Below are 24,736 nucleotides of genomic sequence, written 5' to 3'. Positions count from 1 at the left end.
GGGCTTGATTGGGCTTGAGCCCAGGGGCCTCCGTGCTTGCTTGCTTGCGTTCGTTTGATTTGTTCAGTCGTTTTCATTTTTAATTTTACAGCCTATTTGTTGGTGCGGAATTGTTTGGTGCTGCATTTAATTCGTTAATATATATATATGTCAGTCATCTTGGTGCTGAATATGACGCGCTGAGTTTACTGCTTTTGAAACCCATAGATGCTAGTATAATAGCGAATACGCGAAATGGGAGTCATGAATGAGCTTTACAGATAACGAGAAAGAGCAACGCGAAAATGAAGCGCTCAGTATGAAAAAGATAACTAGAGTAGGCTATGGTCTTGTAACTCTGTTTTTTCTTGTTTGTTTGAAATCTAATGTGATACGCCGGTATACGCAGTTTACCCACTGTTAGAATCTAATTTTAAGCAGGTCTAGAGGTATGAGAGTTTCTTTAGATTTCTGCACTGAGGTAGTTCGATGAGGTCTGAGATGAGCAGCAGAGAAGTCTGATATATATCAGGGGACCATGAAAGACACTGACACCGAGATGCAGTTCAAACATAGACCAAAGTTTATTAGACATCCTCCACATTATAAAGGATACAGAAAGGAAATGCTCGTCACCTGGGTAACGTCTGTCATAATCTTGTGATCAACACATTTAAGTAAATCCGTCGAGACAAACCATCGCGTGATATCAATTACCCCTGCAAGCATGCACTTTTAGCAAACAACCTAGACAGCTTTATGTTCTACCTACGTGCGAGGAAGTGGTGCTTAAAACAGAAAAGTTGGGTCTGGAACATATCCCCAGCTTGCCCTACTTGACCCAACCACAAACAACCTGCAGCAAAAGCTAGAGGATATGTTGCAATGCCTCCCAACATAGCAAGTGCAAGATCATCAATCACCAAGAGGAAATTTGAATGAACATGATCAGAACTAAACAGCATGTGTTAAACAATTTTGTGAACAGGGTATAACCAGACATATACTTTAAACATAGTACATTACGATACAGTGAAACCTTAGGCACAGGATGAAGTTGTTATGGGAACTATACCATAGGAAAGAACACCACCCAAGAGAAGGATGCTCATATGAGTCATAAGCATACAAACATAAATTTCATAGAAAACAAGATATACATGAATATACTGGGTTTAGGCTATAAGTTAAATAGTGGGGGTGGGAAGGGGCATCTTTTAGATTCTCACACCCACTAATGGTCAAGGATTTCCGTATACCCATTTAAAAAAGCGTGAAAATACTTAACAGTAAAAGATTTCTCAAAGTGATGCATATCTGCAGAAAGTAGAGACTCTAAGCTTTCAAACAGTATCTCATATGTGTTACTGGGGTCCATGACAGACCATTAACAATTAAAAGAATATTTTATATTAAGTCAAAATGAGAAATTTTGGACCCGGGACAGGGTCCTAGGGTTGAAGAGGTTAATATTTACGATTCGCGATTGGGGCGGCTCCGACGTTCTTTCTATCAGGTTCGGACACTCTTAACACACCTCACACCAAGGGAAAATCTGATAAAATTATCTGTACAAGCATCAAGATAATCGGGACATTGCTAGGATTGTCGGAAGGGGGAACATCGCCAAAATCAGCCCGATTATCTTTTGGTGTGTACCCAGCATAAGTGTGTATTAGTACATGTTAACGATATGCAAAAGGTACCAATCCCAAGGTAAAAGATGATGCAAGTTATCATTTCCAACGTAAATCTCTTTTCTTGGACTACAACAAACACACGGATTGTAGGCAATGGTTTACTTACTTGGCCTGATAAAGCAACACTAAAGAGTTTTTGCTCTTTGCTCCCCCTACAGGTTGGAAGCGGAATTGTCCAGTACCACTGTTGTAAATAATTTAGCCTACTGCAGCAAAGCTGGCTCTGATTGGATTGTAGGTCTGCCGTAAAGCAAGTTTTTGTAGTTTTCATTCGAACTACAGGATTGTGACCTGACGGTTGGAAACTTCTTTAGTGCTGTTTTGGCCGATAGAGGGCTGCAAAGCGAATGTGAAAGTGCCGTTCACCCTGTTTCAAGTGGATGAACGATTGAAACTTTTTTGGAAAAGTTATTTTACGAAAAAAAAACTCTTTAGTGTTGCTTTAACATGGACAAGACCAACATTATCATAATTCCTCCCGCTTTGACTCACAGCCTGTAAGTTAACTCCTGTTAGCACTGCATATAGCGAATCATTCAAACATGGTAAGGAGCATCATATTTCTGGCTGATGTCATGGAGACAGCACTTTTCAGATCAATCAGTTTTGTACAAAATCAATGCGTTTGAGGAAGGCAGGATATCTGGAGCTACAAAAATGTACGGTATTTGGAAAATAATGTGTTTTTAAACCATAAACCACACAAACACATTGTATTAAATACACAAAATAACCTTGTTTTTAGCAATGAAATAGGTGCACTTTAAGACCGCCCTACATCTTCTAATGCCATACACTTCTGATAAATTCTGAAATTTAGAGATATTTATATAAACTATATCATATACAAACATAAATAAACATTTAGTTTGGTCATAAGCAGACATGCATTCAAGGTAATACAAATTTTAAAAATGAAATCTTGACTGATTTAATTGTATGTCGAACTTTAATTGATTCTCTCATTGAGTAACACAAAAACATAATAAACATAATTATAGTTATTATAATAGTGCTAGCTTACATTTAGTTATAAAACGGTTAGTTCCAATCCTTGATTCTGATTGGTCAATAGGTGTGCTTTATTCACAATAAAACACTGCTATGACCGCTTCACCCAATGGTTCTATTTAATATCACTGCGCCCTTAGCAACACATAAACATATAATGAGACAAAGTCTGAGAACAGTTTGTTGTTTTTATTTGAGCTTTCATGTTGTTGTTCGCAGTCAGGGACTATTTTTTCTAGTGGAAGGAATGCTTTTATTGATTTAACTTCATGAAAGTTGCACTAATATTTTTTTTACTTTAATATTGTGTGGTAACCGTTTTATAAAAGCAATAAGGTACTTGAGGCAAGTGCTGTATTGTGAATAAGTAACGGCTGAAGGGGTTGCAGGCACTCCGCTTCGCGTCGTGCCTAACAACGCCCTTCAGCCGTTACTTATTCACGATACAGCACAGCCTCTCGTACCTTATTGCTTACATATATGATTTAATGGCTACACTATAAAAAATTTGCTGCTGGTTGCCAATAAAGACATTTAACATGTAAAATCTACAGTAAATAAGTTACTGGCAGCTAGTTGCCAGTAATACCCAGTAATACTGTAATTTCTACAGAAATGTTTTACAGTGTAGCTAGCTACTGATAACACATTTAGTTATTTGCTAGACAAACTGTTAAAATGCAGCAAGTGTGGCTTCTGTGGTAGTTAAGGCCTGCAAAATGGAGGGGAATTCCCCTTAAGTGATATATATATTTCAGGGGGAGTTTGTGCGTGTGGGGGGGGGGGCATTTTTTAAAAATGATCTCACCTAAATGTTTTTTCAGTAAGTGTATTTGTCTTTAAAATGGTATACTGTTGTTTCACACTAGCTTACACACAGCACAAGGAAGTTTTAAACAAATGTATGTAATTTACGCGACATTTTGGACATTTTGACATTATTTTGTGTGCAGGATTCAAGTAATGATCTGTGCAAGTTATGGAAGAATGCAGCACATGCAGGGTGTGTTTGTGGCCTCAATGGCCCTTCAGTAGTGACTGAAGAATGTGCAGGGTAGAAATTCAACTAAAATTGCATTATATCTTTTTGTTTTAAACAAAATTATGAAAATATAATAATTATTATTTTAACTACATTTAAATTCCCTGTAGGCAACTCTGCATTTCCCGGTTTGTTCTCTTTAATTCCCATGTAAAGTTTCCAGAATTTTGCAACCCTAGTTATTATGATAGTGGGGCTAGAATAAATGTAAAATAAAATAGGTTAGTCTTGTTAGGAATTTAGGTAGGGACTACTAGGATAGAATGAATGGTCAGGTTAAGAATAGCATATAGTAATTTCTTTGAATAGTACATTATATGTTATTGGAAAGCATTCAGCTGTTTTTTGTAAGTGTTGTCAGGTTTTAGATGTGCATATGAGGTGTAGAGATTATAAAGAACAGAAGGAAAACTAAGATTAAGATTAAGAAATGTTGAGTTATCAGACGAGGCAGAAAAAATGATATACTGCAGAGTGGTGGGAATGGACAAGGCAGAATAGTGTTTGGATTGATTCATAAGAAGGACGGCACTGGTGTGAAGAATATAATGTGCTGAACAGTACAGGAACTAAACCGCTAGAGTGCGCTAATGCAAAGCTTTTGGATGCAAGCTACCGTTAAACGTCAAGGAAGAAGAAGAAGCAGCAGCAGCAGCTATTGGCCAGCGCTTCTGTCCGTCAACCAGAAACCGTGAACGCATGCGCAAACGGACAACAATGATGGCCGATTCAGCGTAAGTATCTAACGCTTTTGTTTTCATTTACACTTTCACATATACAACATCTCATGTCTGTTAAGTCAACTTGAGTCTGTTTCATATCATGTATATTGTGAGACTGGCGCTAAACGTATATGTGACGCTGTATTGTTTACAGTTTAAAGGCGGGAGTTTATCAGAGGATCATATTTTAAACACACCCTCGTTTCATTACTGTTAAAGTTTGCGTGTTGTTGGGGGGATGCGATCTGGTTTAATAACAACAGTATGTCATTGTCTTTCAGCCGGCGTTTTAGCTTCTCGTCGGCTCAGTGTGGCTGATAAAACTCCCGTCCAGATCCTTCATGAATACGGCGTCAAAACCGGCAATGCCCCCGAGTACGCGCTCATTCGTGCTGACGGGGACGCGCACCAGCCCTCTTTCATCTTGAGCGTTACTATTGGAGATATTGTCTGCAAAGGTCTGTTTTACATCAGTCTGGGCGTGTAGCTCATTTTAAACTTATTTTAAGCAAAACTATTATTGTTACAATCATTTATAATTAGAATATTTAGAAAACCTGTAGATCACATTATCTGTGTACGCTATTATTAACACGATTCCTGTTGTTTTGTGAAGGTCAAGCATCCACTAAAAAGGCTGCCAGGCAAGAAGCTGCCAGCGCTGCCTTAAAATTATTACAAATCGACACCCAGCCGAAGTAAACAACACACTATTGACTCTTATATAAATGATAATATTTACTTTAAATTGAGCTAACGCTTGTTTCCTGAATCTTTCATAGTGATGAGAGAGAGAATCATGGTGTCTCTCCTGAATCTGGTGATGCCTCCAATCCTGTGGGAATACTGCAGGTATTTGACACAACCCTTCATGTCAGTGTTTTTATTTGAAAGTGTTTGTTAGTAAAACTTTAGTGTTTATCAAACGCTCTGTGTTTCAGGAGTTGGCGATGCAGAGAGTTTGGTGTTTGCCGGACTATGTGTTGTGTATGGAAACAGGGCCCGATCATATGAAAGAGTTCACGGTTGTCTGTCGATTAGAAGGACTGGAAGAAGCGGGTACGTTTACCGTAATGTTACTCGCGAGTCTGTATATGAACGCTCTTGTGACTGTAAATGTGCTTTTACACACCAGGGACAGGCAGCTCTAAAAAGATGGCCAGAAGATCGGCGGCTGAGCGAATGCTGGAAAAACTTCGTCTTTTATCTGGATCTTCTGAGATTACATGGGTAAGTGTGACACATACAGTACACATGATAAACTATATTCAAATAATAAAATTGCTCACGTACATGACCTCAAACCCAAAGGTAGTATATGAGGCCCGTTTGTGTTGTACAGAATTAACCTTTTACAAAAAGTGGCTGACCTCAATGCAAATTCTTATTCATAATTTCTTCTTCAACCTATTTCATGTCTGCATCCCTCGTCTGAAATGGCATACTGTGACTTTGGGCCACGCCAAAAGATTTTTTAAATCTTATCAGATTTTCAAAATGTGAGAGACCACAAACATGATGAAAAAAACACTTAACATGTTTGTTCCTATAGTGTGTAGACTGCCACTATGTGGTCATGACCGCACACCGCGCATCACAAACAAGTCTCAACTGAGAACACAGGAAATTTCGTGGAGATCTTGCAATGTTTTTCACGGCCCAACGTGACTTCACAGTTAACAAACATGGCCAACAACGGGGATAAAGAAATTGCATGATATGGACTGCTTTTTTACATCTCTAATGTCCATCTCACTTTCGACTGTGCATGCTGTGCCATGTAGTTGTTATGGTTTCTTCTTTCATCAGCTTGCTTTCTGATTGGGTATCATTATGTTTCACATGTGTGTGGTTGTCCAATTGCAACTGATTTGCAATTGGAGCGGCCCCGACGTGCTTCCGAGCAGAATCAGATGCTCTTAACACGCCGCACACCAAAAATCGGCCCAATTTCAGCTTGATTATCTTGTGGTGTGTATCCAGCTTTAAGTACCTACCTACTCAATACGTCTTTTGCTTTTGTGGTGGTCAATTTTGATTTTGTGGCGGACTGAGAAATAAATGAATGTATGGGGATGTTTAGCATTCCAACAACGCTCTCGTATGATACTGCAGCGGGCAGCGCAAATATAACGACACGCCTATAATCCCTCCCACTGTGAAGTGTTACTAAACTCGATGGAAAAGCTAACCAAGCCAAAGTGAGGTGAGCTGACCCAACCCAAACTAAACCATGGGGTACTATGGAATGGAAAAGTGCCATTATTAATTGTAGACTGATAAGGACTTTCTGATCAAAGAGCCATAATACATGAAAGAGTTGTGCATAACATCGCACAGGTATTATTAGTATGAATCACGATTAATGGTCCCAGTTTTACTACTTACCATTAAAACGTACATTTCAGTATAGTATAATATGGGTAGTGTGAATAAAACTCTTGACGTACTACCTTCGCCATGTTGATATCACGTGTCACACATTGTCTCCGCAACGAGTGAGCTGTTAACTTTTCGCCTACTTGTTTTCAAATACTATGAATTCGAGCATACAAATAACTAGTGTTGTTTTCAAATTATCGATCTGATGATGCATTGTCATGAACTCATGATGATGCGTGCATTGATACAGCACCTTCTCTATCGATTCTAACAAACTATTGAAGGTAGCTAATTATTATGTAAACATTTTGGTTTGTATTCATTAGTGGTGTGACAGATCGTAGTTGATCCGTGATTTTATATGGAAGGAACGCGTATTAAGTATAATGTCATAGACGTGGTTTTCTGGACGGGGCTTATCCTAGTCCCAGACTAAAATGCATGTAGTTTATAAACACCTTGTACTGACATATCTTAACATGTATTAGTGAAATTGTTTTGTCTCAAGATGCACACCAGTGTTATTTTGTAAGCTTTGTTTGTAAAAAAAACTACTTAAAGGCGGAGTCCATGATGTTTGAAAAACGCGTTGGAAAAGGAGACGGGCCGACTACCAAAACACACTTATAGCCAATCAAATCAAATCAAATGCCGGGTTGCGTATGTGTGGGGCGGGTCTATCAAAAGCAGGTCTAGATTCTGATGGGGTAGTGGCGTGTTTGTTTAGGTGATTTCAAATATCAACATTGGCTTTCAAACATCATGGACTCCGCCTTTAAATATCCTAATATAACCAAAGCCTAGTCCTGGATTAATCTAAACCATGTCTGGGAAACAATCACATGGGGGCGGTTTCCCGGACCAGGATTAGCTTAATCCAGGACTAGGCCTTAGTTTAATTAGGAAATATAACTAGTTTTAACAAACATGCCTTACTAAAACATTGCCTGTGTGCATTTTGAGGTAAAACAAAGGGCACTGATGTATTTTAAGATATGTCAGTGCAAGTTGTTTTCAGTTTGGAGAGCTCTTAAAAGTGTTTAAGTCTAGGACTAGTCTAATCCCTGTCCGGGAAACCGCCCCATAGAGTAAAAGTTTAAGTAAGCTCTCACTCTCTCTCTCTCTCGCTCTCTCGATGGGTTTAGCAAACTGCTCTGTAGGATGAGTTATATAAGCAATAACCAATCAAAAACTGTCCTGTATCGTGACATTGTATCCTGAAGTTGTTGGCGATATGCAGCCGTAATATTCACATTACCTATATATTATGGAAAATGTTCTCTTTGCTTGCCACGTATGACTTTCTTGTTTTGTATGATATGTTATCCAGCTTTGTTCTCTGTGATCCTCAGAGCCCTCCACCTCGTGTGAATCTGGACAGTTTTTGGCATTCAACAGGGGAGAGGATTTCACTCCTGAAGAGATCTCCTCTCAGCATTCCCAACACAGACTACATTCAGATGTTGTTGGAGCTTTCACTGGAACAGGGATTTCAGGTCACATACATGGACATCGGTAAGTTCATGTTTCTCAGTTGAAACACGAGAATCGAGAGATCGAATCATAAACAAAAATCTGTCAAGTGCACGATTGCAAATACAATGCACGTCACGTGTCTTTATGGGATCTTCATGGGATTCCAGAAAATCATTGGCTGTGTGACTAAACCAAAATGAAATGCTTCCCGCACAAATCCCAGAGGCATTTTCCGTGTATTTTCCTGTAATCTGTGTGTGAGAACTATGGTGAATGGGCCAAAAACAAGGCAGCGGTGATCTACTTTAGTAGACCTTGTGGAAGTCAGATGACTCTCAAAACCTGCCTGCCCGACCATCAGCTTGGTTTGTGCCTATTTGTAGGCTTAGGGTTTGGTTTAGGGTTAGTTGCTTGTATTTATGCATAATTTACATGTATTACTAGTAATTATTTTATGGTGTCTTTGATACACATGTTGCATGTAAAGTGTAATCAATTTTAATTTTGTACAAAGAAACTCCTCTTGTTACAGTTTTATTATTATACTGTAAAAAAGGGGGGGTGAATAACACCACGACAGTCATTTATAAATAAACAAACATAGTGATGATGTGTCAGATGAAATGATTTATGTGCGTATTTCAGCTGTGATGTGTTAAACTCAGTGGTTGTTTGTTTGTTTCAGATGAGCTGACAGTGAATGGACAGTATCAGTGTTTGGTTGAACTGTCCACCAGACCTGTGACTGTTTGCCACGGATCAGGAATAACCAGCAGTAACGCCCAAAACGCTGCTGCACATAATGCCCTGCAGTACGTCAAGATGGTCGCCAATAAACAATAAGAAGAGATCTGAGAGCAGCATTTGCATCACTGAACTGAGATCAGTATGGTGGATGATATCTGCTCTATGAGCAGACCTGTATGAGCTCAGTCTGTTTTACACAGCTCAGATAAACAGCCAGCATGCATGCAGATTTCACAATAAAGACAGCGTTTGTGTCAGTAAACATTTATTTTCTTCAATAACCACCATAAATAGAATAAAGAGTAAGCTGGTGGGAAGTTACACATTTAAATGAAATTTTGAGTTGGAGGGGTTTACACTTAAATGAATTCATCTATAGTGACTCGCTCTAAAACTATATTGTGTCATTGTTAGATTTTTAAATAGTCTGGTGGTTTATTGAATAAAGTGCTGTTGGTATGTTGGTCTTTGAGTATGTTCATCAAACACACAACAGTGATTCACTGCTGCATTTTAATCTTGTCTTATTAAAACATGTATTGCAAACATCGTTGTTGTGAACAGTTTTTTTCCCCCTATATGTTAAAATGAGGTCAATATCATCCTAAATTACACACTGCTTATGTGAGCTGTGTTTTTCTCTTCTGCTTTGTAAATTCATTTTAGTTGATCAGATTCTTTTATGGCTTTCTGTGTTTCACTTCTCTATGTTTGCTGCAGGTGTCACACTTTGATGTTCATGCGCTTCAGCATTAATCAGGGTTATAGTCATATGTTGCCAGTCAAACCTTTCTCTAAAACTGGAAGTTTGCTGTTGTTGTTGTGCAGCAGGCCTCTTGTTATTCAACATCATCAGTTTTTAATTCATTATTGCAGCAACTTTTTAAATCTCTACTTGACAATGTTTTATTTATTAGTTTAAACTGCACTATAAATATTTTCTAAATATTCCACGTATAATGTCATGTAAAAATATTCTGTCTCCTACTAGCCTATAATCTTTGTGTGTACCTACATTTCTGGATGGTTGCTTTCATAAAGTAAAACTACAACGCAGCAAATTTTAAGTAAAAAGCATTCAGATTTCCCTTATTTATATTTGCTTGATGTTTCATGTGCGACCGACTTTCAGAATGAGTTTGTTGCTTTAGTTTCAGTAAATGTGAGCCACAGTCTGTGAAAAGTCATTTAACTGTGAATTATGTAGAAACCGTGATGTAATAATGTTAAGAGCATTCTGTGAAAATATAATCTTGAGGAAGATCATGTCAAAGAAACCAAAGTCATGGCTAGAACATTTTTGATGCTTCCAATCTCAATAAGCAGAAAGAGTTTAAGACTAGTCCCAGACTAAAATGCATGTTTGAACTGCATTCATTTTTAAAACATCTTGCATTACCATATCTTAACATACACTACCGGTCAAAAGTTTTGAAACACTTGACTGAAATGTTAACTATGATCTTAAAAATCATTTAATGTGAAAGTGTATGTTTAAACGCTTGAAATCAATTTTACAATATACCCATGCCAAACATTTCTGTTATTAGAAAACTACATTTTATTTTTAAATTCTGAAATACACCAATCAACATTTGAAGTTGTCCTGTAAGGCAAGAACGCCTATTGTTCAATATTTTAAGAAATCTTTTAAGGGTTTTGATCCACTTTAATATTCATTCTGAGTCATCTAATTTGAAGGAAAAACGGCCAAAAAGAGCCCAGATTAAAATGTGAACTCCTTCAATATTCTTTAAAATTTATCCTAAGGTAAAAAAAATTAAGAAGCCTCATGATAAAATGACATGAGTATGGGTTTGCAATTTCTACACTGTACATAAAAAAAAAAAAAGTTTTGCAAGGCAATTCAACCAACTTTTTCAAGGTTTGGCTGTGAAAAATTAACATAACTTAAAAATATTAAACAATTTCAACTTGATTTGATAAGTTAAAGAAACAAAAACATATGTTAATTGTGAAAAATATGTAGCATTTTTATCAAGTGTAGGCAAAGGCTGACTGCACTTCAGGTGATCAGATATTATTTTTTTTTAAAATGCTTTTAGTCACGACATAATTCCCAAAGTTACATTTGTGTTATGTCTTAGTTTGGTCGATTTTATTATTATTCTAAAAATATATATATATATATATATATAAAGAACAAGTGAGTGTTTCAAAACTTTTGACCAGTAGTGTATTTCAGTGCTATTGTTATAGTCTCAAGAGGTATATACATTAGTATTATTTTGTAAGGTATGTTTGTAAAAACTACCTAAATGTCCTAATATATCCAAGGCCTAGTCCTGGATTAATCTAAACCAGGACTAGACCTTAAGTTAAATTAAGATGTTTAGGCATCTTTATAAACATACATTAGGAAAAATGTCACTGGTGTGTATCCTGAGACAATGGCACTGGCATATTTTAAAGCAACACTATGTAGTTTTTTTACCTTTAAATAATGTCTCTAAAATTATTTCAGTGATAGAACAACTTTTAACTGGACAAATTGTACTGTTGCTGCAACCTGAGCAGCCTCCTAGCTGCTACAAGCACACTCTGAAAGTGGCGGTGGAGGGTAGAGCACACAGCCCCGCCCCTCCCCCTGCCTGCAGAAGAGTGTCTGATATCAGGCACTGTTGCGCTTTTCAACCACATGGGGGAGCTGCAAGTCATTTTTACATGGAAACTACATAGTGTTGCTTTAAGATCTGTATCTTATATGAAGTTTAAACATGTTTTAGTGTAGGACTAGCCTTAGGCCTTGTCTGTGAAACCAAGGGTAAAAATATTCAACACAATCTCAAGGCAAGTTGGTATAGTCACTGAATATTTAATTGATTTATTTGTGTACATGGACAAGATTTTCTGTTTTTTTTTTCCGTGTCACCCAGCACAAATTTCTATAAATAGTTTTTCGTGTCTGTAGCATGGCTTTCTTTTTTGAGTCATTTTCAATTTTGTTTTCACATTGTTACATTTCAGACATCCTAATCCCAACCCTAAGCGAAAATATTAAAAAAATTGTAAAAAAAACACGAAAACAAAAGTCGTGCTACAGAAACGAAAAACTATTTGTAGAAATATGTACTGCGTGAAACGAAAAATACACTATTGCTCAATGGCACGAAAAAAAAGGAAAATTGTGTCATGAACACAAATAAATGAATCCAATATTTTGTGACTATACCACAACGTGCCTTAAAGGGACAATTCACCCATTAGCATTAAGCTTTGTATCGTAAGAACCCAAGTCATGTTTTTGAATGTTCGTGCATCATTGCTTCAGTTTCCGGTGAGACAGGAGAAATAGTGTGTACATGCAAGTATACTTTTTTCAATAATCAAAGTATGTACACAGGTAAAAATAAACACAGAAAAACAGATCATGGCTTAAAACATAAATATGTATTTGTATGTATTTAGTGTAAATGTGAAACAGCAGGTCTAGAGAATTTTTTTATATCATTGGTGTCCTATTAACACGTCAAGAGAAACAACAGTTGTACATCAGTCTTTTGTTAAAGCAAAGCGGTCCAGCAGCTGTGAACATCTTATCCTACACACAGTGCAGGATCTGTCAATGAATGAACCCAATCAAGAAAATCAACATCTGTATAAGGCATCAGAGATCATCATTGGCAGACTGTCACATGTTTTCATGCAATGGGGAGAAAATGCCAGCTGATACTCAGTACACCTAATCTTATCATAAAATATAACAAAAACCTCTTCCAGTTGAACAATCTTAATAATAATCTCTGTATGCTTCAGAAAGATTCATTCAGATGAGCTGTAGTTTAGCTGGTGATGATGCTCTTTATACAAACATAAGCATGATTCAAAACTGAAATGCATTCAGTAGAAACGATCCAAAAACCACAGTGTACGCTTTCATGTCCCTTTCATTTAAATGTTTTTCAAACAAACAGAATTCACAAATGACTAATCATAGAAAGTAGTGATGACCATTAATCCTTTCCACACAGAAAGATCAGATCTCCTTTCCACCAAGCACGAGACATCTTCAGTTCATGTCGTCATGGGTTTTTGCACTGAAGTGGATGATGTCGTTAAATATGATTGTGTAAATGTCTGAAATGAAAGTTCATTTTATTTTTACTCTGCTTTTGGAGCTCACTATATCTACTTTGTTTTACAGACCCTTCATATCAGTACTGTATATATATATATATTTGATCAGTGTGTATGATATCGATGTGACAGGTAAAAGTGCATTAGTGTTGAGAATCTGTTGCTCAGTGTGTCTGTGTGTTAAAGTGTGTTGATATGATTTTATATACGTTAAGGCACAGTGAAAGACTCAAACAGTGAGATACAGGAGACGTGAGCTGCTCTCTCACTGTGTCTACACTGCTTTTGGCTTGTTCAGTAATCTACCAACATTACAGTAAAACTACAGTAAAGCACATTAAATAATCTTTTTTTATATTTATATGTTCTGCTTAAGGGCAAAAAATCTGCTCGATGTAGTCCAGTAACTTCTGTATAAAAATGTGTCCATTCATGCAACCATTTATGCAAGAATGTTGTGAATGTTTGTGTCATGAAAGAAGTCCATTAATGGCAGGAGCGATACTAAAGTCAGTTAACAACCAAACGCAATGTTCAGAATACAATACTAGTTCTGCTTACTGCATACAATACCCTTAAACTGTATACTGCATACTATTTAAATTTCCTCATTCTAAGGCCATCCCGGATGTGTGCGCAAACATCATTTGCCTGAGGCTATAGATGAACAGTAATGTTGTAAATATAAAGAAGGACTTGTTATTTTATAAATCATCATGGTTTCAGCTCAAACAATCTCAATTACATCTTGGATTGCTTAAAGGAACAGTATGTAGGATTGTGGCCAAAACTGATATTGCAATTACAAAACTTGTTGTGTATTGGCCACCAGTTTTGTGATGGCAGTACCAGTTTTAGCCACATGACAACATAAACATCAGTTTAGGGCTGCAATTCCACTTTTTAATGAAAATATCCTGGCCGGACCACTGTTGCGAGTAATACAAGTATTTGAAATGAAAATGATTTCTTAATGTCTAGTGACATATCAGGGCCATTTTATGATTAATTGATATACATTTCTTACATACTGTTCCTTTAAAGAAGAGAAATTAATCATCAACCATTCCTCAAAAAATATATATGGATAACATAATGCCTAAAATTTTAAAAAGCAGTACTCCACATTGTTGTAACCATGTTCTGGAAAAAAATTCAGGGTAAAAATCCTAAAACTTTTGTTGGTCTGATCGATAATGAGCAAGAAGATGCAGAAAGTCTTCGGTGTACACTGAAAACCCTAATAAATTGACTGAACTCATTTGATCGAGTATTCCCTCAATTCGATTTAGTAATGGGCCTACCAAAAAACTTAAATATTTAAAGCTCCACTGTGTAGTTTTTTTTTAGGTAATTCTTAGCAAAAACCCATGCGTTTTTTCAAAAGTATGTGCTTATTCATGTGTAATTACTTCCACCTACTAATCAAAGTATTCTCGTAAGTGTAGAATCTGCTATTTAGAATACATACGGGCGAGTCGCTTTCAGACTACACTCACGCTGGCCGCTAGCTGAAGCCTCCCGAGGTTGTAGGCGGCATACGTCTTATTTCAGAATATTAACAATTATAAAGCTGACAATTATTCTTAGTTAATTGTAAATTGATGTAATATGCTTATGACTTGTGAATGTAATGCTCAGTTAATTTAAATAAACCAGGCTTGATGACGTATGCAGCCCGCATATGTGACCTGCGTAGACTGAAAGCCTTCGGATTGAGAAACAGCTGCACACCGTGAGGGATTACGATCTAATGCTGCGTTTACACCAGCCGCGGTAGAGGCGTGAAGCGCGAGTTTTTTCAATGTTAAGTCAATGTGAAGACGGTTGACGCGCGTCTGGAGGTCTCGCGGTGCGAATGAGGCGTTTGGCGCGGCGCGGAATACACGTTTCCGCCTCATTCGCGTGTCTAGTTCACGCGAATTGAGCACTCGGTGTGGTACGCGCGAATGGTGCATTTTGTGTTTGATGTGAATTTGCCGCTGACGCCCGAGTTGAAAAATTTGATCTTTGGCGGAATTTCGCGCTGCGTTAACCAATCAGGAGCCTGCTTGGTGCTGTGGCGACAACCCCGCCCAGAGTCACTCATTCAACATGAAGGAACACTTGATCTTGTCAGTAAGCAGTCACCCGGAGCTACACGACACCAGCTCTTATTTCTATAGGGACAGGAATAAAAAGGACCTCGCGTTGAAGAGTGTCAGTGAGGACATTGGGCAACCTGGTAAGTTGTAAATACAAATTTCACTTTTGAGTCACGTGACGTTTATCAACCCGCGCCGTTTATTTTCCCCCTGTAGTAAGGTGACCAAATACAAACCGGTAACTCTCTTGATAAATGCACAATCAACATCAGTCATCTTGCAAACAGACAACCGCATAGCACTAGCCCCTCCCACAAGAAGTGGATTTTGCCTCTTACGCGTGTCAAATGCTTGCTTTTTCCGCGCGAATGCATTCAAACTGTTCAAGCCGCAAACTAGGCACGGTAGACGCGATTTTGACGCCTCAAATGCGGTTGGTGTTAAAACAGCATAATGCTTTGATTTGAAAGCCTGTTGAAGACCTATTCTCGAGGACATTAAAACGAGTCGGCAAGGAAGCGAAAAAGAGATTTAAAACGACAACACGACAGGAAAAACAACAAGACCAAAGTCAACATTGGAGTCGTTTTCCAAGATGGAACAAGCTCATGAGGCTCAAGAGACGCCAAAGTTGCCTGCTTTCTATCTTCTCCACAGGCAATTCAGCATATTCGTTTAAAACTATACAGTCTATGGTGTAAACTCAAAGTTTTATTGTTGCTTAACTATATAGTGGCTAACTATAGCATGGTTGTGCATAACACTACTGTATACTTTTCCTCGCGTTGATGATAAAGGAGTGTCTAAGCTACGTTTATGGTGGCTTTTTGTATGTGATTTAAAGCGGACATATGAAATTAAAATCTGACTTTTTTCATGTTATCATAAATCTGTGTGCTATGACGGATCACAGGCAAAGGACACTGTAAATTGTTCATTATTTTTCATTGCTTTTGTTTTGTACTGAAAGCCATGTTAACTAGGGGTGCAACGGATCACAAAACTCACGGTTCGGATCACATTACGGTTTTTGAGGCACGAATCGGATCATTTTTCGGATCAGCAAAAATAAAAGTATGGGAAAAATCTAATAACAAATCAAGAAATTACAAACATTTATAAAAAACAAAGTTGCACATTAAGTAAGGTCTAAAATCATTAGGTACAGAAATCAAATGAATAATAACACTGCATTTATTGAATTAATTAAATGTAATTATTATTTTTTAAAGCTTCAGAAGTGATTTTCTCTTTGTCTTAGGTTGTTTGATTAACATTAATGACACAGACTTAAGTAGGTTAACTACTCAGTGCCCTTAAACGCGCGCACTCACACGGACAGAGGGCGAATTACAAACGGCGCAGCATAAACAGACGTCCCACATAAAAACTTCACGTTGTTTTTTATTGCACTATTAGCAAAATGTATTTTAATACACTACAGTATGAGAGAGAGTAGCGCAACTCTCTAAAGTTTACACATCAAGAGTTCTGATCTTTAAGATGATTACGTCTGACTCGAGCTGGACTGGACGCATTCAACCGCACATGCGTTTGTGCGTAAACTGCTCACTTTAGCGCCTTTTTGCAGTTAAACTGTTTAAAATCACTTGAATATTAACATTTGGAAACCTTTGAAACGCGTACAAATGATAAACTTTCCCTATTTAAATTTGCATATTAATCCGCAAATCACATGCGAGGCGAACCGTGGGTCGTGATCCACTGCGATCCATTGCAGCACTAATGTTAACCTTGGCATGAAACAGCCATCATAGGAGTTAAAAGGTGCTCCGAATGGGGGGGGATCTAGAAAGTAATATTCAGTTGGTTGTCATATAGAATTTCAACACTAGATGGGAGTAGATCCTACACAGTGGAGCTTTAAGTTCACTTAACTTGGTGATCGTAAAGACTGAACTTAAATTGCCATTTAACTTTATATAACAATGTGTAATGAAAGGTATTGACTCTAAGTAAATCAATTTATGATTTTTGTAAGTTGATAAGTTAAATGAACAGCATTACAAACAGCATTAGGGCTTTCAGTGTATGGCAGTTTTCTGCATATGACCTGCTATATTTAGTATACAGTATACCGTACCCCACAATGCAATGAAGAACTTGATTTAAACTTGAAACATTTTTTTCAGATTGTGACTTTTCAAATAACGACTTTAACATATTATTTAGGGGAACTGTCACAGACATACATTACCATGTGAAACCATGTGAAATGTGTTTAGTCTTCCATACTAATATGTGCGTAAGGCACATATTTCACATACTGAAGTACAGCATATACAGTATTAGAAGTATTATGCAGTAAGCAGTACACGAGTACTGTATTTCAAACACCTTTTCAGGTAGAGAGAGAGATTGTGACGATGCAGTAGCGATGATCAGCCAGCAGAGGCTCCAGCGAGTTTACACACCTGCACATCTTCATTTAACATGTGGTTTCTATATCAATTTAAGGCTTAAATTCTGGTTTAAGCAATAGCAGGACTACAGATGACTATCTGAACAGGGACAGGGCTGCTACAGCTGATGATTATTTCTGGCCATTGGTAGATTCATTGCACCTTTAAGTCAAAGAGTGCTGATGTTAAACAGCAGCTACAGAGATACAGGAGAAGCCATGACTTCGGTCTCTGGTCTCTCAACATCAGCGGATCGATATCACATTAACTCGTTCAGTTTGATTCTTTGGAAGGATTTAAAACGTGAGGATTTCCACAATTATAAAAGCATTGCAATACAGTACATTCATTCAACTGCCCATCTGAAAGAAGAAGAAATTGTCCGATCTCATCATCATCATCAGCCTTAAACTGAAAAGCAGCAATGTCCTTTTGGTCATTTAGAAAAATACCACTAAAGTCTACATGTCGTTTTGATGTGTTTGTATAACATATTGCCCGTGAAAGCTGCCTTCTACACATGCAGAATATTCTGTAGACACGATGATGTAATTCAGTCAATGAATGAGTTTCATTAAAACCATGTCGTCGAGAAGCGAATTCTTAAGGCAAAGACATATAAGGAAGCGCAAGTGGCTTCGTGTGGACGGCTCTTACTGTTGCCCTGACAACAGCAGCATCTCTCTGCGTTACTATGGAGATGATGGAGGCGGAGACTGCTGAAGTGAGTCGCAGATCACAGGGCTTCTCCTCTTCAGTTGGGTTCTGCATAGTAAGCATCATCAGAGCAGGTGATGGGATCCTACCACAGATCAGGGTTTTCTAGTTTGAGGAATCCAGGGTCCTTTCGCAGATCCCAGTATGTGTTATTAGACACCCATCTCTCTCTTTGGTTACTGTCCGTAACCTTTCTGTTACATAAAGCACAGAGGAAACACAGGTCAGGAAAACATTCAGACATAAAGATATAAAAGCTGTCATTGGGATGGTACACCTTTAAAAAGGTCCTATTTATGTACCTTTGGAGGTACTAATACGCACTTTTTAGGTACAAAAGGCGGTTTATGCTTGAAAACCCTCCAATGTGGCTGAATTACTCAAATTCGGCAAAGATGAGTGGACCAAAAATCCTCCACAGCGCCTTAAACAGACTTATTGCAAGTTATTGCAATGTTGTGTTGTGTTTACTTGTTTTATCTTTGATTAATATTTGAATTTGCGAATTGTAAATGATCTGAAACATTATAATGTGACTAACATGCAATAACATCATAAATCTGGATGAGGCCAAATTCACACCACTGTATAATAATAATACGTTCTTATTTATATAGCGCCTTTCCAGACGCTTTACATCAAAAAAAATTTAACAAGATGACAATGATAAGGGACACAGAAGTACAGGGTGGCATATAGAGATAGAGACAAGTCCACAAATACAGAACAGAAATTAAAAAGACATAACATAACATTCAGGGAGATATTGGAATAAATACAGCGTAATCAAATCAGTAGGAATAGCATTAAGAAAACAGGTGGGTTTTGAGTAATGATTTAAATTTTGTTATATTATTTACACTGCCGAGAGAGCGGGGAAGAGAATTCCAAAGTTTGGGTGCAATAGTAGAGAAAGATCTGCCCTCCATTGAAGAAAGGCGATACTGAGGGATAACAAGAAGACTAGAGTCAGAGGAATGTAGTGAGCGAGTTGGGGTGTAGGGAACGAGCATATTGCAAAGATAAGGGGGAGCCAAACCATGCAACGATTTAAAGGTAAGCAGTAGGTTTTTGAATTTAATACGATAGACTACCGAAAGCCAGTGGAGATCTTTCACAATTGGCGTGATGTGAGCAGAACGCTTAGTGTGAGTGAATAGTCTAGCAGCTGAGTTTGGGATATATTGTAACCTGGAGATGGAGCTTACAGGTAGACCAATGAAAAGGGCATTGCAGTTATCGAGACGTGATGATACAAATGCATGGATGACAGTTTCAGCGTCTTTAGTACTGATGATTGGGCGGAGTTGGGCAATGCGACGGAGGTGAAAAAAATGCTGATTTTGCAATGGAATTAATATGGGACTGAAAGGAAAGTGTTGAGTCAATGATTACACCTAGGTTTTTAACAGTATTGGATATTGTGATGTGAGAAATATTGGTGGTTAGTGACGGAGTTCCAATAAAAATGATCTCAGTTTTATCCCTGTTAAGTAAAAAAAAAATTGAATTAAGCCAATCTTTTATGTCCTTTACACAAGCTGAAATTTTGTCAATTTGGGGGGGTAGGGTGGGTGTGCAGATAGAGTATAATTAAATATCATCAGCGTAGAAGTGATAGTTGAGACCCTGGCGTTGTAAAATCTGACAGAGTGGTATGATATAAATTATGAATAATAGGGGCCCAAGAACGGATCCCTGGGGAACACCTCGCTTCAGGGGGACAGTAGGTGACTGGGAGTCCTTAACTGAGATGAAAAATTGTCTGTCTGTGAGATTGGAAGAAAACCAGGAAAGAGCAGAAATACCCAAATTAGAGAGACAAGTAATGAGTAATTCATGAGAAGGAAGAGCTGAGATCAAGTAGCAGAAGAATGGATAGAGAGCCAGAATCAGCGGACAGCAGTAGATTATTCACCACCTTTACCAGCGCAGTTTCCGTACTATGGAGGGGGCGAAAACCAGATTGAAAGGGATTGAGGAGATTATTTTTAACCAGAAAAGACTGGAGTTGGGAGGCAACAGTGCTTTCCAGAAATTTTGCTATGAACGGTAGATTTGAAATAGGGCGGTAGTTAGATAAAACTTAGGGGTCGAGGTTGGGGTTCTTAAGAACAGGGGTAACTGCAGCAGTTTTTAGTGGCAGAGGAAATGACGCAGAGGTAAGTGAAGTATTGACGAAGTGAGAGATAGGTGCAGAGATGAAAGAATGACAAAGTTTCAGGAGAGAAGTAGGAGCAGGATCAAGATGACATGTAGAAGAGTTGGATTTCATAAGTAACTTAGAGACTGAAGATGGGGTTGTCAGAGAAAAGCTGGACATATTTTGACTGGAGAGATTTGGTGAATGGTTGAGCATTGTATCAGCAGAGAAGCATTGGTGGACGGCATCAGTCTTTTCAAGCAAATAATTCATGAAGGAGCAGCAGAGCTCATTGGAAGCTAGGGAGTCTTGAGGTGGAGGTTTAGTAAGTTTATTTATTGTGTTGAATAATGCTTTTGGCCTATTACTTGGTTGGTTAATTGTATATAGCAGATGCTTTTATTTACAGCAACTTAAAAGAGCATGTAACATTTTCCATTAAAATAAATGATAATGTGATCACCAGCATCATTAAAGGAATCCTAATGACTCCTTTGCTGCTCCTGATCTCATCATTAGATTATGATTTCACACACAGGATCACATTTAGTCACAACACACACATAAACCAGTGAGATTTAAAGTTGTCGTTCTGATTTTGTCATATATTCTGGTAACTTGGTTTGCTACACAAGTTTTGTAACATTAATTTATTATTTTATTAATGGATGGATGTGCTTTAAAGAGTTTCAACATGTATATTTGTTTTAATAAAAACAAAAAGGAAATCATTAATATCTAGGATGGCATGAGGCAGGACTTAAAGAGCCACACAGATCCAAAATCGAAACTGACCTGTATTGCAGTGTGTCATGTAGCTGTCCATCAATGTAAACAACTACAAGTAGTTGAACCAAAAAGTGCACGATTAATAAAGTTATTGGCTTCAAAACTAGGGAGTCAACTCTGAATCGCTGAAACGAGTCGTCATATGGATTGAATCTCCTGCCTGACTTTATCCACGTCACACGAACACTTGGCGTAATAATCTCCGCCTACAGCCTTGCCCACGGCAGAAACAAAACTATGACCTGCCCACATCTAGTCAGTGTGTAAACATCAGATCACGCTGTTGTTTTGTTGCACTACCAAAGGATGAAGATATATGAAGAATCTGTGGTTAAAATTACTTTTACACAGAGGGATTTACTAGATGTTTGGTAATGAAAGCTGGTTCAGTACCCACTTTATTTGGAACAACATGCGTCTCCTTAACCACAACCTGTAAGTACGATTATAGCTACATACTTGCTTAAATGAGTGTAAAAATGTTAATGTCATGTTAATGTTAATATACTGTCAGAGAGTCACGTTAGCAAGCGGCTTATGCTGCACTTACGGTTTTGCTATGACCCGGTTAGTTTACATAAATGCGTAAATGAGTGTAAAATGTTAGTTTCTAACGTCATTTTTATTGCTTTGATTAATGATTAATATTGTGTATTGATGTCGATAATGTCTTCTCAGTAAATCATGTAAGCACGAGGTCAATTAACATGTTGCACTATTGTTGGTCTGTGCCACTGATCTGTGGTCTGTGCGGAGACTCTGTCAGTTGACCAATCAGAGCAGAGTAGGCTACTGAAAGGTGGGGTTTAGGCAAACTGAGTCGTTGAACAGCTTCACACGAATCGTTTGGGGATCTGTGAGAAATGGGGTAATTTTAAATTTATATTTTGAAACAATTACAGTGTTTTTTGACCTTGCATGCATTTAAACCTGTTGTCCAGGACTTAGGTGATAGGACGCTTAAAAATGGCATCTTACAGGCTCTTTAATGAAAAATGTCATTTTTTTGGATGAACTATTCAAGGTCAAAGTCATGCTTTTGTAAGTATTGATGTTTAATAATCTCTTTTTTTCTCTTTATGGGAAAGCCTTGGATGTAGAAATCCTCTATTAAAATAGAAGGATGTATATAAAGATGTGAGAGCAGAAACACAGATGATGAATGCAGTAATGTTAGATGATAGAGATGAGAAGATGCACTGACTTGAAGAATCGTGGCTGGTGTTTAATGTTGTTCTCCTCCATCCATTTCCTCCTGTTTCTCTGCTGTTCTTCAATTCTCTGTTTCTCAGCTCCTGCCATCTGAACGTTTCCTTCCTCCAGACACCTGTCACACATTCAAAACGCACATCATCACTTTAACCCTGTGCTTTACATCAATCAGGGTTCCCACACTTTAGGTAACTTCAAATTCAAGGACTTTCCAGGTCCAATACCCTCAAATTCAAGGACTAAATGTGGGACACATTTCATGTGAGAGCAAGGTTACATTGTGTTACCTTTTAAGATACATTGTTACAGTTCCCTTTCGAGGGAACTAGGCTCGGCCCTGTGGTGACACTTTAGGGGTAAGTGCATCTGAATGTGTATATCAAATTCAATGGTGAGGCTTTATGACAAAGAGAGGGTGACGCATGAGCCAGGAAGTATATCGCTATCTGAAATGTTGTCAAAGACGGCGTTACAGGGACGCAGGAAGTATGTCAAGAAAGACGCAGCATCTCGTTCCCGTCTCAAGAAACAACAGTTACATGCGTAACCCGAGACGTTTTCATGTGTCTAACACAACTATGCAAAAAACATTTTGGTATGAATTGACATTCGCATACATAAGATATAAGTATTTAAAGTGAACAGTTTAGCACGTGTGCTTAAAAAGTCTAGAAATTATATGATATTAACCTACACTACACAGAGAATAATAGATTTTTTCCAGAAAACTTTTTGCATAAAATAGATTCAAGCACTTTCAATGACCTGCATCTATGTATGTATATTTTCAAAAACTTCCAAGGGCCTTGAATTTTTCCCCCAGATTCACAAACTTTCAAGGATTTCACGGACCCGTGGGAACCCTGATCAATTCTAAACTGAGCATTAAAAACACTTTTTAAGATCTCACGTTTTTTAATGAAAACACAATTTTTACTAAGGCTCAAATGCTTTTCTCTTTAGTGACTATCAGTACAATCAAGTCATATTATGGTAATGAGTCATGTATGTGTTTTCAGAGGGAATCAAACTCATGATGTTGCTAACAACTTGAGCTTCAGCTAAAAATATATCACAATATTCATCTGTTGTTATGAACAGACTGTAAGTACAAAGTGCAACTTAACTAGGGGTTAAAAATATTCAGATAAAGCATCACTTACTGTAATACTCCTAATATAACAATATAATCAAAAGAAAGTCAAGGTTTTATAATGAAGTCTTTTCTATCCGAGACTGTCAGTCATTTTGTTCTCCACATATAAAACATCATGTGTGTGTGTGTGTGTGTGTGTGTGTGTGTGTGTGTTATGTGTGTACCTCTGGTCCGGTCTGAAACGTGCATCTGTTGGTGGCAGAAGATCTTTCATCTCAGGAAACAGCTCATTGAGCTCTATAGCAAACCTACTGAAGCCGTAATACAGCTCATAATCTGTGGGCATAACACCTGCAAAGAGAGAGAGAGAGAGAGAGAGAGAGAGAGAGAGAGAGAGAGAGAGAGAGAGAGAGAGAGAGAGAGAGAGCGAGCGAGCGAGCGAAAATGCTTTAAGGAAAGTGCTTATTAACTGTAAGAGTTTTAATGATACGTTTCTCTCCTGTAAGGGGTTTCTCCTGGCTGCATAAAGCCCTGCTGTATATGATGTATATATGTATACTTGCTCTCCCTCTCTGACTGCATCTGGCACTGTAACTGCACTCCATTTGGCAAGGACCTACATTTTATTTATTGGCACACATTTCAAGTGAATTGAGATTATTTACTGCCCACAACTGTAGTTTCCATTGTTCAATTTTGAGCTGTTTTTCAGCCACATAAAAAATGTAAGGTCACTTATAAAACTATAACTCTGTTTGAGCAAGACACAAATATAATTCATATCCACAATAAACGACTGCTTAACAACTAAATTATCTTGTTTTTTTACAAGCAAATATTTGAGTGTGTCTCTATCAAAGCTTCAGTCATATTCAGGTCTGTCAGTAAAACTACACAGTTACAAATCTCTCATGATTTCATCATCGTTTATAGCGAAAAGTCCAGAGAGCTTATTTTTGAGCATGCACAGTCAATCATTAAAGCGGTCATTCATTTCTAATAACAAGGTGTGTTTCTCATTTCATGTGTTACAGTACTGATCAATACAGGTTATTTAATGCTGTAAATTTAAAGCCTTCTCAGATTTCTTTAGTATAAAAGTAAATCAGTTTTAA

The 24,736-nt window shown here is 37.7% G+C and overlaps 2 protein-coding genes across 3 annotated transcripts in view; one reads left to right on the top strand and one right to left on the bottom strand.

Annotated features, from left to right (window-relative positions):
• The first annotated feature begins 4,348 nt into the window (after positions 1–4,348).
• On the top strand, positions 4,349–9,605 carry prkra (protein kinase, interferon-inducible double stranded RNA dependent activator). The gene is made up of 8 exons (XM_055216221.2): positions 4,349–4,466; positions 4,737–4,912; positions 5,071–5,152; positions 5,237–5,306; positions 5,396–5,513; positions 5,590–5,684; positions 8,189–8,351; positions 8,998–9,605. Exons 1-8 carry the CDS (start codon positions 4,432–4,434, stop codon positions 9,153–9,155), a joined length of 897 nt encoding a protein of 298 aa, XP_055072196.2. The 5' UTR covers positions 4,349–4,431; the 3' UTR covers positions 9,156–9,605.
• Positions 9,606–12,450: 2,845 nt separating this feature from the next.
• Positions 12,451–24,736, bottom strand: part of osbpl6 (oxysterol binding protein-like 6) — a 91,105-nt gene continuing 78,819 nt past the window's right edge. For both annotated transcript variants that reach the window (XM_073854873.1, XM_073854874.1), the window contains 3 exons: positions 23,846–23,972; positions 22,518–22,640; positions 12,451–18,575 (listed from right to left, as the gene is read on the bottom strand). In XM_073854873.1, coding sequence (XP_073710974.1) covers positions 18,467–18,575; positions 22,518–22,640; positions 23,846–23,972 — 359 coding nt within the window. In that variant the 3' untranslated portion in view covers positions 12,451–18,466. The remainder of the gene's footprint in view (positions 18,576–22,517; positions 22,641–23,845; positions 23,973–24,736) is intronic.

This window comes from Misgurnus anguillicaudatus, chromosome 17 (assembly GCF_027580225.2).
Source record: "Misgurnus anguillicaudatus chromosome 17, ASM2758022v2, whole genome shotgun sequence".
In the NCBI taxonomy this organism is placed as follows: domain Eukaryota; kingdom Metazoa; phylum Chordata; class Actinopteri; order Cypriniformes; family Cobitidae; genus Misgurnus; species Misgurnus anguillicaudatus.
Note: the sequence above shows the minus strand (reverse complement) of the source record. Positions and strands in the feature narration are given on the sequence as shown.